The 15,259-nt window shown below is 31.3% G+C and overlaps 2 protein-coding genes across 2 annotated transcripts; both read right to left on the reverse strand.

Annotated features, from left to right (window-relative positions):
- Positions 1-300: 300 nt before the first annotated feature.
- On the reverse strand, positions 301-1,143 carry LOC126883830 (general transcription factor II-I repeat domain-containing protein 2-like). The gene has a single exon (XM_050649505.1). The coding sequence runs from the start codon at positions 1,141-1,143 to the stop codon at positions 301-303; it is 843 nt and encodes a 280-aa protein (XP_050505462.1).
- Positions 1,144-6,464: 5,321 nt separating this feature from the next.
- On the reverse strand, positions 6,465-14,968 carry LOC114347442 (spore coat protein T-like). The gene is made up of 2 exons (XM_028298149.2): positions 14,851-14,968; positions 6,465-6,748 (listed from the first exon to the last, which is right to left on the reverse strand). The coding sequence occupies exons 1-2, from the start codon at positions 14,872-14,874 to the stop codon at positions 6,509-6,511; spliced, it is 264 nt and encodes an 87-aa protein (XP_028153950.1). The 5' UTR covers positions 14,875-14,968; the 3' UTR covers positions 6,465-6,508.
- Between the last annotated feature and the right edge of the window lie 291 nt (positions 14,969-15,259).

A 15,259-nucleotide genomic window follows, 5' to 3' on the forward strand; every position in this document is an offset into this window, starting at 1 on the left:
CAAATTGTAGAAGCCTCGGAGGTGTAACCAGAGAAGGTTCCCATTGTTTTCATTCTGGTGGGATATGTTATATGCCATTAGAGTGAAAACTTAGTCTTTTGCTAGCAGTTGCCGCTAGGGCATCTATGCCATTTCGTTCGTTGCAATTCGGGACTGCACGCTGGGGTTTGTTTTGGTTGGATCAGGGAGAGTTTAATGTTTAAATAAGTTTCGAAACCGGTAGAGGTGCTTGCAGCACTCTCTGATTGGACTGGAATATGGTTCGGCTGTATTTTCGTTTTGCAACGAAATTGAGAATGGTTATTCATTTTTAAGTTCGTTTAATTTCTCTGTAATGTCCACGAGAAAACCAAAATCTCTAAGCCAGATTGAATTTTCTAGTTCCGGAGTCGGTTCATCGCGTTGTTTGAAAAATTGAACTATGCCAGATAGGACATCATTAAAACGTTTCAGCACCCGTCCTCTACTTAACCATCGGACTTCGGAGTGAAGGAGTAGGTCCCCGTATTGACAGTCAACTTCATCGGCCAAGGTTCTGAATAATCTTCTTTGTAACGATTGAGCTCTAATCTTGTTCACAATTTTTACCACCAGTTTCATAACGTTGTTTAGTTTCAGGAAATTTCCACATAATGCTTGCTGATGGATAATGCAGTGGTAACAGAGAAATTGCGGAAAAGTTTCATCTTTACGACATAACGCCACCAGACCCTTATCACAACCCACCATAGCTGGAGCGCCATCGGTTGTCAAGCCTACCATTTTCGATATTGGAATTTTCTGGGAAGAAATAATATTTTTTAAATGAGAAAACAACTCCTGTCCAGTAGTGTGTCCTTTCAGTGGAATGAACTTCAAAAGATCTTCTTTAAACGTAAAATCACTAAAAACCATCCTGACGAACACGGCCATCTGGGCAGTGTCAACGACATCTGTTGATTCATCCAGTTGAAGTGAAAAATAAACACAGTTATCTAAGTCAGTTCTTAACTGTAAAAAAATATCGTTGCTCATTACTTCTACACGTCTCATCACTGTATTAGCAGAAAGTTGCATAGATTTTATAGCTGAAACTATCTCGTCTTTATTTCTAAAGTTGGCAAATAACGAATCAGCAGCTTCTAAAAACGCCTGTTTTATCATTTCCCCGTCTTCATAAGGTTTCTTTTTTTGTGCAATTATCTGGGACACGCGGTACGATGCTTCAGTTGCAGCCTTATTTTTGTCGACTGTTCTTAAAAATATTGATTGTTGTCCAATTAACTGTTTTTTTAACTGTTTCAGTTTCTCCTTTCTGGCGGCAGAATGTAGTGGGAATGATTTTTCAAAATTAGAATATACAGTTTTATGATGTCTCTCAATATTTCCTTTTTTAGCAACGGAGACCGAAGTATTACATAACAAACACAAACGTTTTTATCTTTAACTTCTGTAAAAAAGTATTGTTCTTCCCATTCCGAATGAAAGTGGTATGTCTTTACCTTCTTACAACTGCTTGCCATAATATTATTTTTGTTGTTCTCTACTAACCCAACCGCTGGACATTGGTTACGCTTTCAGTTTTAAACTAAGCGCAATGTCGCCGCGCCGGCTGGTCGGTTCTATAAATAGGGGATTCTAGCTTGATGGCGTCAGAGGCAGATCGCTCACCGCAACGTTGCCCTGTTTATGTTTAATATGGACAGCCTAAGTCTGACGTCACAAATGTCACAAAATTGGGAGGAGCTTATATTGGCTCCAAACAATTTTGATTGTAAGGTTAAATGGTCATAAGACATTTTTCATTTATGTGCTTTGTGTGGCAAAATAAGACTTCATTTACGTATTTTGTTAAAGAAACGTGTTAATTAAGAGATTTTTATTCGTTTTTGCTCAGGTGGTTTTTATTCCTTAGTGAATGAAAATAAACATAACCTCAACACTGTTTACGTTCTAATCATTGCATTAAATTAACTCACCTGAGCCAAAACGAATAAAAATCTCTTAATTGGCACGTTTCTTTAACTAAATACCTAAATGAAAAGTCTTATTTTGTCACACAAACCACGTAAACAATAAATTAAAAATTCCTTATGAGTGTTTAACATTACAAACAATATTGTTTGGAGCCAAATATAAGCTCCTCCCAATTTTGTGACGTCAAGACTTAGGAAGTCCATTATGACAATTAGATTTTTTTGTGCAATTTTCGGAAGCTTCTCTGATTTTTGCAGTTTGTATTTTTTAAATTAAAATCGTTGTGAGAGCTACCAGAATTGCCTCCGCGAGCTACCGGTAGCTCGCGATCGACAGGTTGGCGACCACTGCTTTACGGTATCTCTCTAAATTTCATCCATCGCCAGGATTTAGTATACATGTTAATGTAAGACTTTTAGTCGATATTTTAAGGGTTTTAACCCATGTATTTTTGGTGGCTTAGCACGTAGAGCTTGCTTAGAACACTGATGATGCTCTCTTTAGAGCGAAAACTTTCTGTTTTTTAATGTACCCCTTTATTGGGGTTTTCAAATAAATATACCTTTTACACAGAAGATGTTTTTCTTCAACTTTTGTAATAGAAAAATCATTTTTTAACATTTTAAATTTTCTATGTACTAAGCTTTAAATTTTTTTCTTCAAGGGTTTCTCGACTATTATCTTTGTTCTAATTCATCAATGCTCATGTACTGATAATATACACTTCGCGTCAGAGAAAACGGGCATCCTACAAAATGGGTCATTTTTATGTCTCGAATTTCCTAAACCTGTTGTCCTATTTAAATAGACAGGTAAAATGTCATTGTATACCGGGTGTATCAATCAAACTGTTCTTTACCCGTGTTGAGCTGCCCCCCCCCACTTGCAAAAATCAAAAAACAAATAGCCCTGATTTATGAGCTATTTATGAGCTTTCATATTCCGCAAACTAAAAATTTTGAGCTCGTTCCACTGAGCAGGAATTGAATACTTTAGTGGGGGGGGGGGGCTGAGTCAGCCTCTAATTGATTTAACTTAAGAGAAAAATGCTGAGAAAACTTAAAATATATCGTATTGCGGATATAATTCCTATAGCTTATATACTCTAAGAATAAACTATTAAATCACGTGCATTTCGATTATTGAGCTACAACCCCTTCGCAAGAAAACCACCCTATCTTCCCGGCTTAAGAGAAAGTTGTACTTAAAATGCATTAAATTAATTATTTGGCGACTACATATCATTTAATAATTTATAAGCTTCCAAATTACGCGCATTTAGATCAGTAAATTGCACTTTATTTTGTATAGTGCAGTCACTGAAGGTAAAAATCAAAGATTACCTTCAATTTCGGTGAACCTTCATCGATTTTCACGAAAATTGGTCAGTGGTTAGAGGATACCTCAAGAAACAAAGGTGACATGGTGCCACCTTGCGCCTTTACCCTGAGGGTGGATACCGCCCCTTCTCGGGGGTGAAAACTATTTTATAAAAAATAACTGCACAAATCAATAAAAGAACAAATTAAAAGCAAAATTTGTTATATAAAGTTATTAAAATAAGTCAATACTTTTTAAGTTATTAAAGATCAAAGATTTTAATTATTCGTGAAAAAAATGCATGTTTTTAAGCGGTTTTTCTTAAATCACTGAAAAACTGTAAGTTTTTACAAAAAAGTTAATAGTAGTTTAATTCGTATAGCTTATATTCTAAGAATAAACTCTTAAATCACGCGCCTTTCGATTATAGAGCTACAACCCCTTCGCAAGAAAACCATCCCATATTCCCGGCTTAAGAGAGAGAGATGTACTTAAAATAATTTAAATTAATTATTTGGCGACTACATATCGTTTACTAATTTATGAGCTCGCAAAATATACGCATTTCAATTATTGAATTGCAATTTTCTTTCTATAGAGCAGTCACTGAAGGTAAAAATCAACTATGACCTTCGATTTCAGTAAATCTCCAGTCATTTTCACGAATTGACAATAACAACTTGCGGTTTTAGCCTGGGGTATATGTCACCCCTTGTCGGGGGTGAAAATTACTTTATTAAAAATAACCCCACAAATCGAGAGAGGGACAAATTGTAAGCAAAATTTGTTATATAATGTTATTAATAAATCAATACTTTTTGAGTTATTAAAGATCAAATATTTTAATTTTTGTGAAAGAAAATGCATGCTTTAAAGCGATTTTTCATAAATAACTCAAAAACTGTAAATTTTTACAAAAAAGTTTTCATCACTAAAATTGAAGCTAATAAAAAATATAATAAGTTGCTTACTTGAAAAACCCTTTAAAGTAAGTTATTGGTAATTAAATGTATATTTTGATCGGCCCCTGGGCGAGAAGAGTGTAATCCTTGTGTCAAATCCTTGCCCTCTCTTTTACAAAATTTGTATCTGGCTGTGTGGGTTTTACCTTAAAGCCAAAACAAAAAAAAATGTATATTTTTTTCTGCGACTGTTCAAATCTAAGGATTCAAGCTTAAATAACGGGAAAGAGATGCATTTTATAACACTTAGGTACTAAATACTTGTCAAAGTACTTAGAAATACTTTCAAAAATGAGCTCCAGATAAAGTTGATAGCATCAAAACCCGCTCACCAATTTTCGTGAAAATGAATGGAGATTTACAGAAATTGAAGGTCATAGTTGATTTTTACCTTCAGTGACTGCACTATAGAAAGAAACTGGCAATTCAATAATTGAGATGCGTATATTTTGCGAGCTCATAAATTATTAAACGATATCTAGTCGCCAAATAATTAATTTAAATTATTTTAAGTACAACTCTCTCTTAAGCCGGGAATATGGGATGGTTTTCTTGCGAAGGGGTTGTAGCTCAATAATCGAAAGGCGCGTGATTTAAGAGTTTATTCTTAGAATATAAGCTATACGAGTTAAACTACTATTAGTAGTTTATATTAACTTTTTTGTAAAAACTTACAGTTTTTCAGTGATTTACGAAAAACCGCTTCAAAACATGCATTTTTTTCACGAATAATTAAAATTTTTGATCTTTAATAATTTAAAAAGGATTGACTTATTTTAATAACTTTATATAATAAATTTTGCTTATAATTTGTTCTTTTACAGATTTGTGCAGTTATTTTTTATAAAATAATTTTCACCCCCGAGAAGGGGCGGTATTCACCCTCAGGGTAAAGGCGCAAGGTGGTACCATGTCACCTTTGTTTCTTGAGGCATCCTCTAACCACTGACCAATTTTCGTGAAAATCGATGAAGGTTCACCGAAATTGAAGGTAATCGTTGATTTTTACCTTCAGTGACTGCACTATACAAAATAAATTGCAATTTACTGATCTAAATGCGCGTAATTTGGAAGCTTATAAATTATTAAATGATATGTAGTCGCCAAATAATTAATTTAATGCACTTAAGTACAACTTTCTCTTAAGCCGGGAAGATAGGGTGGTTTTCTTGCGATGGGGTTGTAGCTCAATACTCGAAATGCACGTGATTAAATAGTTTATTCTTAGAGTATATAAGCTATAGGAATTATATCCGCAATACGATATATTTTAAGTTTTCTCAGCATTTTTCTCTTAAGTTAAATCAATTAAAGGGTTGTTTGGGGGTGAAGGGGATGAACTCAGAAATCGAATCTATATAATTTCAAGAGCTCATAAATAGCTCGTAATTCTGCCGCAAAAACCGATTCAATATTCCTATTTTTAAGTAGTGGGGGGGCTGACTCAGCCCCCCCACTAAAGTAATAAATTCCTGCTCAGTGGAACGAGCTCAAAATTTTTAGTTTGCGGAATATGAAAGCTCATAAATAGCTCATAAATTAGGGCTATTTGTTTTTTCATTTTTGCAAGTGGGGGGAGGGGCCAGCTCAACACGGGTCTGTTCTTTTTTTTAAGTTCCGAACATCCAGTGGAATATTCTAGCATTTATAAAATACTGAAATTAAAACCCAATTAATATAGTCTTATGTTTCCTTAACATTTTCTTTTTTGATTCATTTGCTTATGTTGGATAATAAAAAAGTTATGGTACTTTAACAACTAGCCATGTTCTTCAACAGTAGAATGTGTTTCTAAATGAGTGCGACAATTTCTAAGGGGTAATTCTGTATTAAAAAAATAATGACCGTTTGCTTTATAAACATATGTACGCAAATGCTTCGTTTCCGAGATAAGGAATGTTGAATTTTTTCTTAGAAACTAACGATTTATTTATTGCAATCGAACTGGTTAAGATATGCAAATGGAATTTGGTGATTTTACGAGATTGTTATTATTGCTCAATTTTTGACATGCAGTTAAGAATTTTATATTCACCATTGGCGTGAATACGGGTAATATGGCCGGGTAATATGACCCGTATGCACGCCAATGGAATTTTAGAGAGAAAAGATAGTTTATTTTCAGTTACTCATGATTTTAATCAAATGAACTACAAAATGTCTTTTTTGAAGAATGTATCTATATATTAATTGTAAAATAAATCTGGTTTAATAGAAAAAATAAAATAACATAATAGAAGAATTTTATTTACAAAAATGTATTACTTCTTTCAATAATATCCGTAGTTGTATTGGTAAGATCCATAGTTTCCTCCAAAACCTCTCCCATAACCAGGATTATAGCCATAGTTGTCAGGTCTTTCATATATAATAACTTTTTTTCTATAGTTATGGGGATAATACTCTCTTGGATAATAATCGTAATCACGATAGCGGTGTTTGTGATGCGGTTGAGGTGTGGGTGTGGCGGCTGTTTGTAGTACCAAAAAGGCACACAACAAGATAGCAATCTAAAATACAATGCGAATATTTAAAACAAGAACAAACAAGCTGAAAATGCGAGCATTATCATAACGAAAACTTTGTTTAATTACGTATTTTAGTTCATAATATGGAAAATTGCTATTATGAAAAGTAGTTTAGAATTAATAATTATGTTTTAATGTGCAATTATATCATTCTAATTTAAATGTTATGGACTATAAAGGTAGTTTACTCTTGACCGAAATTCATATTTTTTATATACCTCGTATAAAATTAATAAAATTTTATATATGATAGTTCCATCATAAATGTTAGAACATGAAGAGCTTTTCTTCATGAAATTAAAAATAAAAGAGTTATAAACGAAAATGTTGTTGGTATCCATAATTTGAGAAAAATCTTCAAATATTTTTTCCATTAGAAGGATGTCAATTGCACATATCAGACCATAATTTTTTATACCAAACAATATTATTTCATATACTGTCGGTTCGCTAAACTCAGACACAACTGGCTAATGATTTTAGTCAATAATTTTGCCAATTGGGCAAAAAAAAATGATTACTAATTAGTTAATAATTAGTAATTTTCCCAATTTTGTCAAAATTCGCAAAAAACAAAAAAAATACCTACTAAAATACTAAAATCATTAGAAAGTTGTGTCGAGTTAGCGAACCGACTATATTTTAATTTCATAGCAAATGGAACAGTCCATTTATCATAAAGGGGAGGCCGTATACTCGTATAAACCTTTTTAAAGCTGTTAATAAATTATTGCTTTTAAAATATACTCAAATTTTATTTTTAAACATCTTATTTATTTTATATAATAATTAAATTCACTATCAAAATGTCATTGATGTTTTATTAATACTTAATTTAAAATTTAGTTTGACATTCACGAAGTGTCAAACTCAAATGTAAATAACCTATGGCTTTGCTTAACAAATCGAGATTAAAAAACTAGCCTACTTAATAGCAACGATTTCAGCTGGATGTGTAGTGTGTCGGCAGAAAATAAAACGATTGTGACGTCACATTTTAGACTTTGAGGTCGATTATCTCGAAGACGGTTAGAAATATCGAAATGCCGTTTTTAGATTTGGATTCAGAAGAAAAAACTACATGAGAATCCATGGATAAATCTGATCTGAGTATTGCAGGAGCGGCAACGCAATAACACACACATTTTTGCGAATTTATAAACGAAATGTTTTCGTTGATAAAGAAAAATAACCAAAATAGTTAATCAATGAAAGAAATTAAAGCAAATAATTATGTATTTAAAAATAAGTGACGCAAAACAAATTCTCTCTTTCAATTTTCAGACGGAAGCCGTTTTCAAAATATTATTTTTGTTTTTAAAGTGATTACTTCTTATCATTCGGAATGGAATTTTAGCAAGTGCAAAGTCGTATTGGGCGTCATTCAAAATCGTGACGCGAGAGCGTCATTCAATAAAATCGTAATGCTAGAGTTTAGAATGCGGTATATCATGTATGGTGCAAATGAAAGGAATAAATTAATTATTTCGTAAACCGGCGACATTAAGGAAAAATCCCGAAACAGGTCGATTTTTATGTTTAAATTGTGATATTTTGGCATATATGTCATACTAGTGACGTCATCCATCTAGGCGTGATGACGTAATCGATGATTTTTTTAACTGAGAGTAGGGGTCGTGTAGTAGCTCATTTGAAAGGCCATTTAATTCTCTATTTAGTAATATAACCATTTACATAATTATTTGTACAGGGTGTCCAAAATTTTTTTTTAATTTAATTATTTGACAAAAGAAAAGAATGTCGTATGTAATTTTTTAAACTCAAAATACGTCTTACTGTTGCCTGAAAATAGAAAAAAATGGTTATTTCAGAAATAAACATTGGTATTAGATTAAATTCAATATTGAAGCCATCTCCCGCCAGCCTTCTGCCTCTTGGAAGTTTGAACATTTAATTTAAGCGAAAAGCAATGTTTATTTGTGATATAAGCATTTTTGTCTGATTTCTGACTGCACTAAAATGTATTTTGCATTAAAGAAATTACATACATAACATTCTTCTTTTTTTTGCCAAATAATTTAATTTAAAATTTTTTTTTGGACACCCTGTGTAAAAAATTATGCAAATGTATATATTACTGAATAGAGAATTGAAACATTTCAAATGAGCTAGCACACGTCACCTATTCTCATTTAAAAAAATTCTTGATTACGTCATCACGTCCAGATGGATGATGTCACTAGTATGACATATATGCCAAAATATCATAATTTAAAAATAAAAATCGACATATTTCGGTATTTTTCGTTAATGTCGCCGGTTTACGAAATAGCGAATTTATTCCTTTCATTTACACTATACTGTATAGGTACGTATTTATTCTTACTTAAATTAGATAAAGGAATTATATTATTTATTTATTATGTGAATTTAAACAAATTTTGTTATATTCAAACAATAATAATACATTATAATGTAATGTTTGTATGTGTCAAAAAAGCAGGGCTGTTCATCGATTGTCATTTGTTTCGAGCTTTCGTCATGTGTCACATAATATTAATATATCTACGCCATACGTTTTGGGTGTGTATCATTGGTATATACCAATAACGTATGACGTAGATATATTAATATTATGTGACACATGACAGAAGCTCAAAACCAATGACTATGAATGAAAAGCCCTATAGACCTATAGACCAGGCTAGTTATATGCCACTCAATGCATCGGGTTGAAAGATATAATAACCAATAGATTAGGCCAGCTCCGAAAAATAGCGTAACGCGGAGCAGTTCGGGTCGGTGGTCTATCTATCTCTCTCTAGCGGCGCTTAGCTTTCTCTCTCTAGCATATGATGGCTGCCTCCTCTGTGTCACTGTCGTTCCATTACTCCCACCTCTTGGTAGATACGCGCACACTTGTACGACAGACAAAGATAGCTAGACCACCGTGCTTGATATTGGCGTTACACCCCGATGCATTGAGTGGCATATAACTAGCCTGATCTATTGTTAACATGTCTCTAGGTGCAACGCCAATATCAAGTACGGTGGTCTAGCTATCTTTGTCTGTCGTGCGAGTGTGAGCGTATCTACCAAGAGGTGGGAGTAATAGAAAGACACAAACACACAGGTGGAAGTAATAGGCTAGAGAGAGAAAGCTAAGCGCCGGTAGAGAGAGATAGATAGACCAACGACCCGAACTGCTCCGCGTTACGCTATTTTTCGGACTTGGCCGACATGTTGTTTACGTTTGACTTTGACAGATACGTCAGAGGCAAACTAAATTTTAAATTATCAATAAATATCATTGAATTTAATTATTATAAATTATTATTATTTAAATATAAATAAGATGTTTAAAAATACAATTTGAGTTTGAGTATAGTTTAATAGTTATTTATTAAGGCCATCGGTACATAATCCGCAAATATTTTACGGCTATCCCTACTTTTTCTGTCTTTACACGGCAAATTACGTGTAGTAAAATTCACACTGGTATGGATATGTAAACATTACTAGAATGTCATTCTACTTGACAATGTCATCATTAACTTTAAAGAGATGGCTTTTGAATGTTCTCGGATAACTGTTATTTGTATAATTGCAAATTATTAATTAAGTTAATAACTGTGATTATTTCATTCAAAGGAGATTCTGACCAATAGAAAGCTACAGAAATCTGAATTAAATCGATAATTTTTGATAATTGCCCGTCGTTAAGTATATTACGTCAGATGCCTTTCGTTGCTACGAAAAAATACATTCAGTGAGATTAATGACAATAATTAATGTTTTAAAAATTATAAAAGTGATGACTTTCAATCGTCAAATATTTATAAAAACTTTGTGTTTAATTGTACTAATTTGTACTTACATAAATAAATTACAATAAAATTTTGGTTTTAAACAGTTTTATTCATGAAATAATCGCAACAAATTGCACTCGAACTCTAAAATTAATATAGAATTTTTGCCCTCGTGACACTTTGACATAATTTCACTCGCCTTTGGCCCGTGAAATTAAAACTGTCAAAGTGTCACTCGGGAAAAATTGAATAATTTTAGAGCTCTTGTGCAATTACTACTGATAATTTTTTCACTAACTATGTATTCAGTGATTGTAATAATTTATATGCACAACAAAAACTAATACTCAATCGAGAAAAGAGGAAAAGTGTTAAAGTGATTTTTTAATAATATATTGTTACTACGGAATGCTTACAATTTTGAACATCTTTAACAAAAAAATACTTGGATCACAGAATATCCTGATGTATTCTCTGCTTGGATCTTCCATAAATAATAAACAATAAATAACTTTTTATTAAGTTCACGTCTTGTTGTTTGTTTGGGTTTATATGACTGCGGACACTAAATCCATTCGCCAATTTTACTATTTTTTATTTTATTAGTCATTTTTTCGTATCTTATCCTAAAACTAATACTAATATAATAAACAATTCTACTAATAAATAATTATTTTTGTATTTTTTTTAATAATTTTTGATATATTTTTTTTTATTTATTTTTTTCTAAATAAAAAAATCAAAGTTCACGTCTTAAATCAATTATTAATCAAATACACTAATAATAATATTTAAGAGGATCGGTACGTATTTTCGGCTGCAATGCTATTCAAATGGGGATTCATTTTTTTCGAATCCTGAGAAAACTAATAAGTATTTTTGAAAAATTTAAACGCAGAATGAAAGATCACGTTATTAGCGAGGGCCGAAAGTCCCTGAGAACTTCTATAATGTTTATTTTAATAAGTTACAAGGGTGAAAAACTAAGAGAAAATTTAGTGTGATTTTTAATTTCAAATATATCATTCAAAATAAACTTTTTATTTATTCTAAGGGACTTTCGGCCCTCGGTAATAATTTAGTCTTTCATTCTGCGTTTAAATTTTTCAAAAATATTTATTGGTTTTTTCAGGATTCGAAAAAAATAAACACAATGCCGTGGTAATATTTTCCAAATCTATCTTTGTCTTACAACGCACTCAGCCGAATATAATATTGTCAGCATACATTGTCAGTCAGACACTGACAATCAGTGACAATTTTAAATATTTGACATTGCATCGGGAATATGTTGAGTTATTGATTAAAGATTATTGAAATATAGTGTATTTGATAAATAATTGATTTAAGACATGAACTTAATAAAAAGTTATTTATTGTGTATTATTTGTGGAAGATCCAAGCAGAGAATACATCAGGATAATATATTCTGTGATCCGTATTTTGTTGTTAAAGATGTTCAAAATTGTAAGCGTTCCATAACAATATATTATTAAAAATCAAATCAACACTTTTCCTCTTTTCTTGATTGAGTCTTTGTTGTACAAATAAATTATTACAATCACTGAATACATAGTTAGTGAAAAAATTATCGCATTTATTAACTGAATTAATAATTTCCAATTATAAAAATAACAGTTATCCAAGAACATTCAAAACCCATCTCTTTAAATTAATGATGACATTTTCAAGTAGAATGACATTCTAGTAATGTTTACATATCCATACCAGTGTGAATTTTACTACACGTAATTTGCAGTGTAAAGACAGAAAAAGTAGGGATACACGTAAAATATTTGCGAATTATGTACCCTGCCTTAAGGCTATGGTTAAAAAGGTATGTAGGTTAAAAAGGTATAACTTTGTGATAAATAATATTTAGATTATAATTAAGGTTTAGTTTTATATTTGGTAGTTTTTTTTTTAATTTGATCTTTTATAAAGTTCCTCAAATGCGAGGAACTCGCATTTGAGAGTTACAAGTAAAAAATCGTCTAAATGGCGTAATTTTGCAATGCTTTTGCACTAATTTTGCAACATCTCCAGTTCTAATTATTGGATCAAGGTTTACCATATATCATTTTGTAGGTTTTTTTAAATAGGTAACAAAAACTGTATTTTGTAAAAATGATTTAGATTTTCTAGTTTACGAATTAATTTTTTTTGTTTGTTTTTTGGCCTTGGTGTTGAACCTTTAGCCACGTAATGAAATATACTTAAGCTAAGCTCTACACTAGCTCAAGGGAATAATGTATAGTGTGTGTTGAGTAAATGTCTTGTTACTTTGAAAAGTCGAAAAGAGACGCTAATTCAGCTGGTCAAAATATATTTGAATACACTCTGAATCCCTGGACTTTGAGCGGGCACGAAACACACCTAGACCTAATAGTCCAAGTAACGAAGCTTAAAATAGGACAAAACCTCGCAATTTTTACAGAATAGATCGACTTGCTTAAAAATTTAAGAATAAGTACTGGATAGTCCAAGGATCAAAATCTATATGAGGCCGAAAGGCGCTTTGACCATGGGGGCGGTTGCCAAACCAGCTCGGGGATAAAAATTTTTTATTTTATTTTGACCGCAAAAGTTGGTAAAAAAATTCATTCTAAGCAAAAAACGTTCTATACATTTTTTTGCTATAATTAATAGTTTTCGATTTATTCGCTATCGAAAGTGTAAGTTTTATATCGAAAAAATCAATGTTTTTAATCAGTTTTTTGCTAATAACTCAAAAAGTTTTCGTTTTATCAAAACAACTTTGCTTAACAAAAATGTACCTTTTGAAAAAATAAACAAAACAGCTTTTATTTTCTTTAAGACCAATAGTAATCGAGCTATACTTTATTATATGTTAGCTCTTCTTCGTCAAATGCTAAATATTGTAGTTTCAAACTGAAAATACGGAAAAACTGTGCATTTTTCGGGGATAACTTGTTCAAACTAATTTAAAGTATTTAAAAATATCTATCTACAGTAATAAAATAAGTCTCTAGCTCAAAGATTAAGTGACTTATTATGAAAAGAATGTCAGTCCCTATTTTTTTCAGCGAAAAAGTGATCGGAAACTTCCCCCTAATTACCACCCTGATTAAAATTAGTCATTGACCTTATTTAGTTTTCTATATTTATGTATTATTAATAGGTTCTAGATTCTAGAGGTTTGACCGGCTTAGAATGATTAGTTTTTAAAAAAATGGAGTTAAGAGCGAATAACGAATTTTTGTAGTTTGGTAAAAAATGCCCTTTTCTTAAGAATAGAAAGATTAGTATCAGAGATACGAAAAAATATGTAATCTAGAATTGTCGCTTATTTAATTCCCAAGAACGGGGTTAGCAAAAAAAACTGAGTGAGCTATTGACCATTAAAACTTGTAATAACATGCAAAAACCAACCTATATACCAACTCTTTTATAGTCACAGTCACCTCTCTTTGCGACTGAGGATTTTAAAAGGATTTAATATTAATAGCCTTATAGATCTTGTAGAAACCTACAAAATTCTTTTTTTGCCAAACTTTCTAGGATAAAAAATAAAAAAATTACGGTTAAAAAATCAATATATTTTTTTGAAAAAAAAAAGATAAATCCAATTGGAAGCTTAATAATGTAAGTTAGCGGTGTTTTTAGTCATTGGCCTTCTCCATACTTCTTTATTTATGTATTAGTAATAGATTCCAGAAGTTTGACTGACTTAGAATGATTAGTTTTTAAAAAACTGGAGTTAAAAGCGAATAACGTATTTTTGTAGTTTGGTAAAAAATGCCATTTTCTTCAGAATAGAAAGATTACCATCAGAGATACGAAAAAATGTTTAAATATGAAATTGTAGGTTATTTCATTTCCAAGAACTTGGTTTGAAAAAAATTTTTCTACGGCAAAAATTGAGTGAATAGTAAATGAATATAATATCGAAAAACATTGAATTTTTCGATATAAAACTAACACTTTCGATAGCGAATAAATCGAAAAATATTAATTTTATCAAAAATATTTATAGAACATTTTTTGCTTAAAATGAATGTTTTTATCAACTTGGTCAAAATATAATAAAAAATTTCCACATCCAAGATGAGGTGGCAACCGCCCCCATGGTAAAAGCGCCTTTAGGCGTCATATAGATTTTGATCCTTGGACTATGCAGTACTTATTCTTAAATTTTCAATTAAATCGATCCAATCTGTAAAAATTGCGAGGAGAAAAGCTTCGGTTCCTGTACTATAATATATTGGGCATTCCCTAAAAAATTATTAAAATCTAAAGTGCTAATTTAATTATTATTAAGGACAAAACACTATTAAAATACACGGTACTTACGGTTGCTAACACCACTTTAATCATTATATAATCTAAATAACTTTACCCACTTCAATCAAAATGGGACTACGTAATAACTTATAAAAATTTCGCTTTTTATACAAAAATTGATCAAGCTTCCAGCTGGTTTTTTGGCTTGTCCCATAAAGTTCATTATTTTTGTTTAGTGTTTTGTTTGTGTCCATAAATCTGAATATTATATTTTTAGAAATATTTTTATAAATTTGGTATGTCATCTACATATCAACAGGATGTCTATCGAACGGCTATCCATAAGGTTAACATAAAGGTGAATGAATTGTAAATATAGTCAAAATTTACATTATTATATAACTTTAATGGTTATTAAACGAAAACATTGGCACTCAAAGCTGTTGTTATCTCATTATAGTTATATATTGTTATGACA

The sequence above is a fragment of the Diabrotica virgifera genome, chromosome 4, assembly GCF_917563875.1.
Source record: "Diabrotica virgifera virgifera chromosome 4, PGI_DIABVI_V3a".
Classification (NCBI taxonomy): Eukaryota; Metazoa; Arthropoda; class Insecta; order Coleoptera; family Chrysomelidae; genus Diabrotica; species Diabrotica virgifera.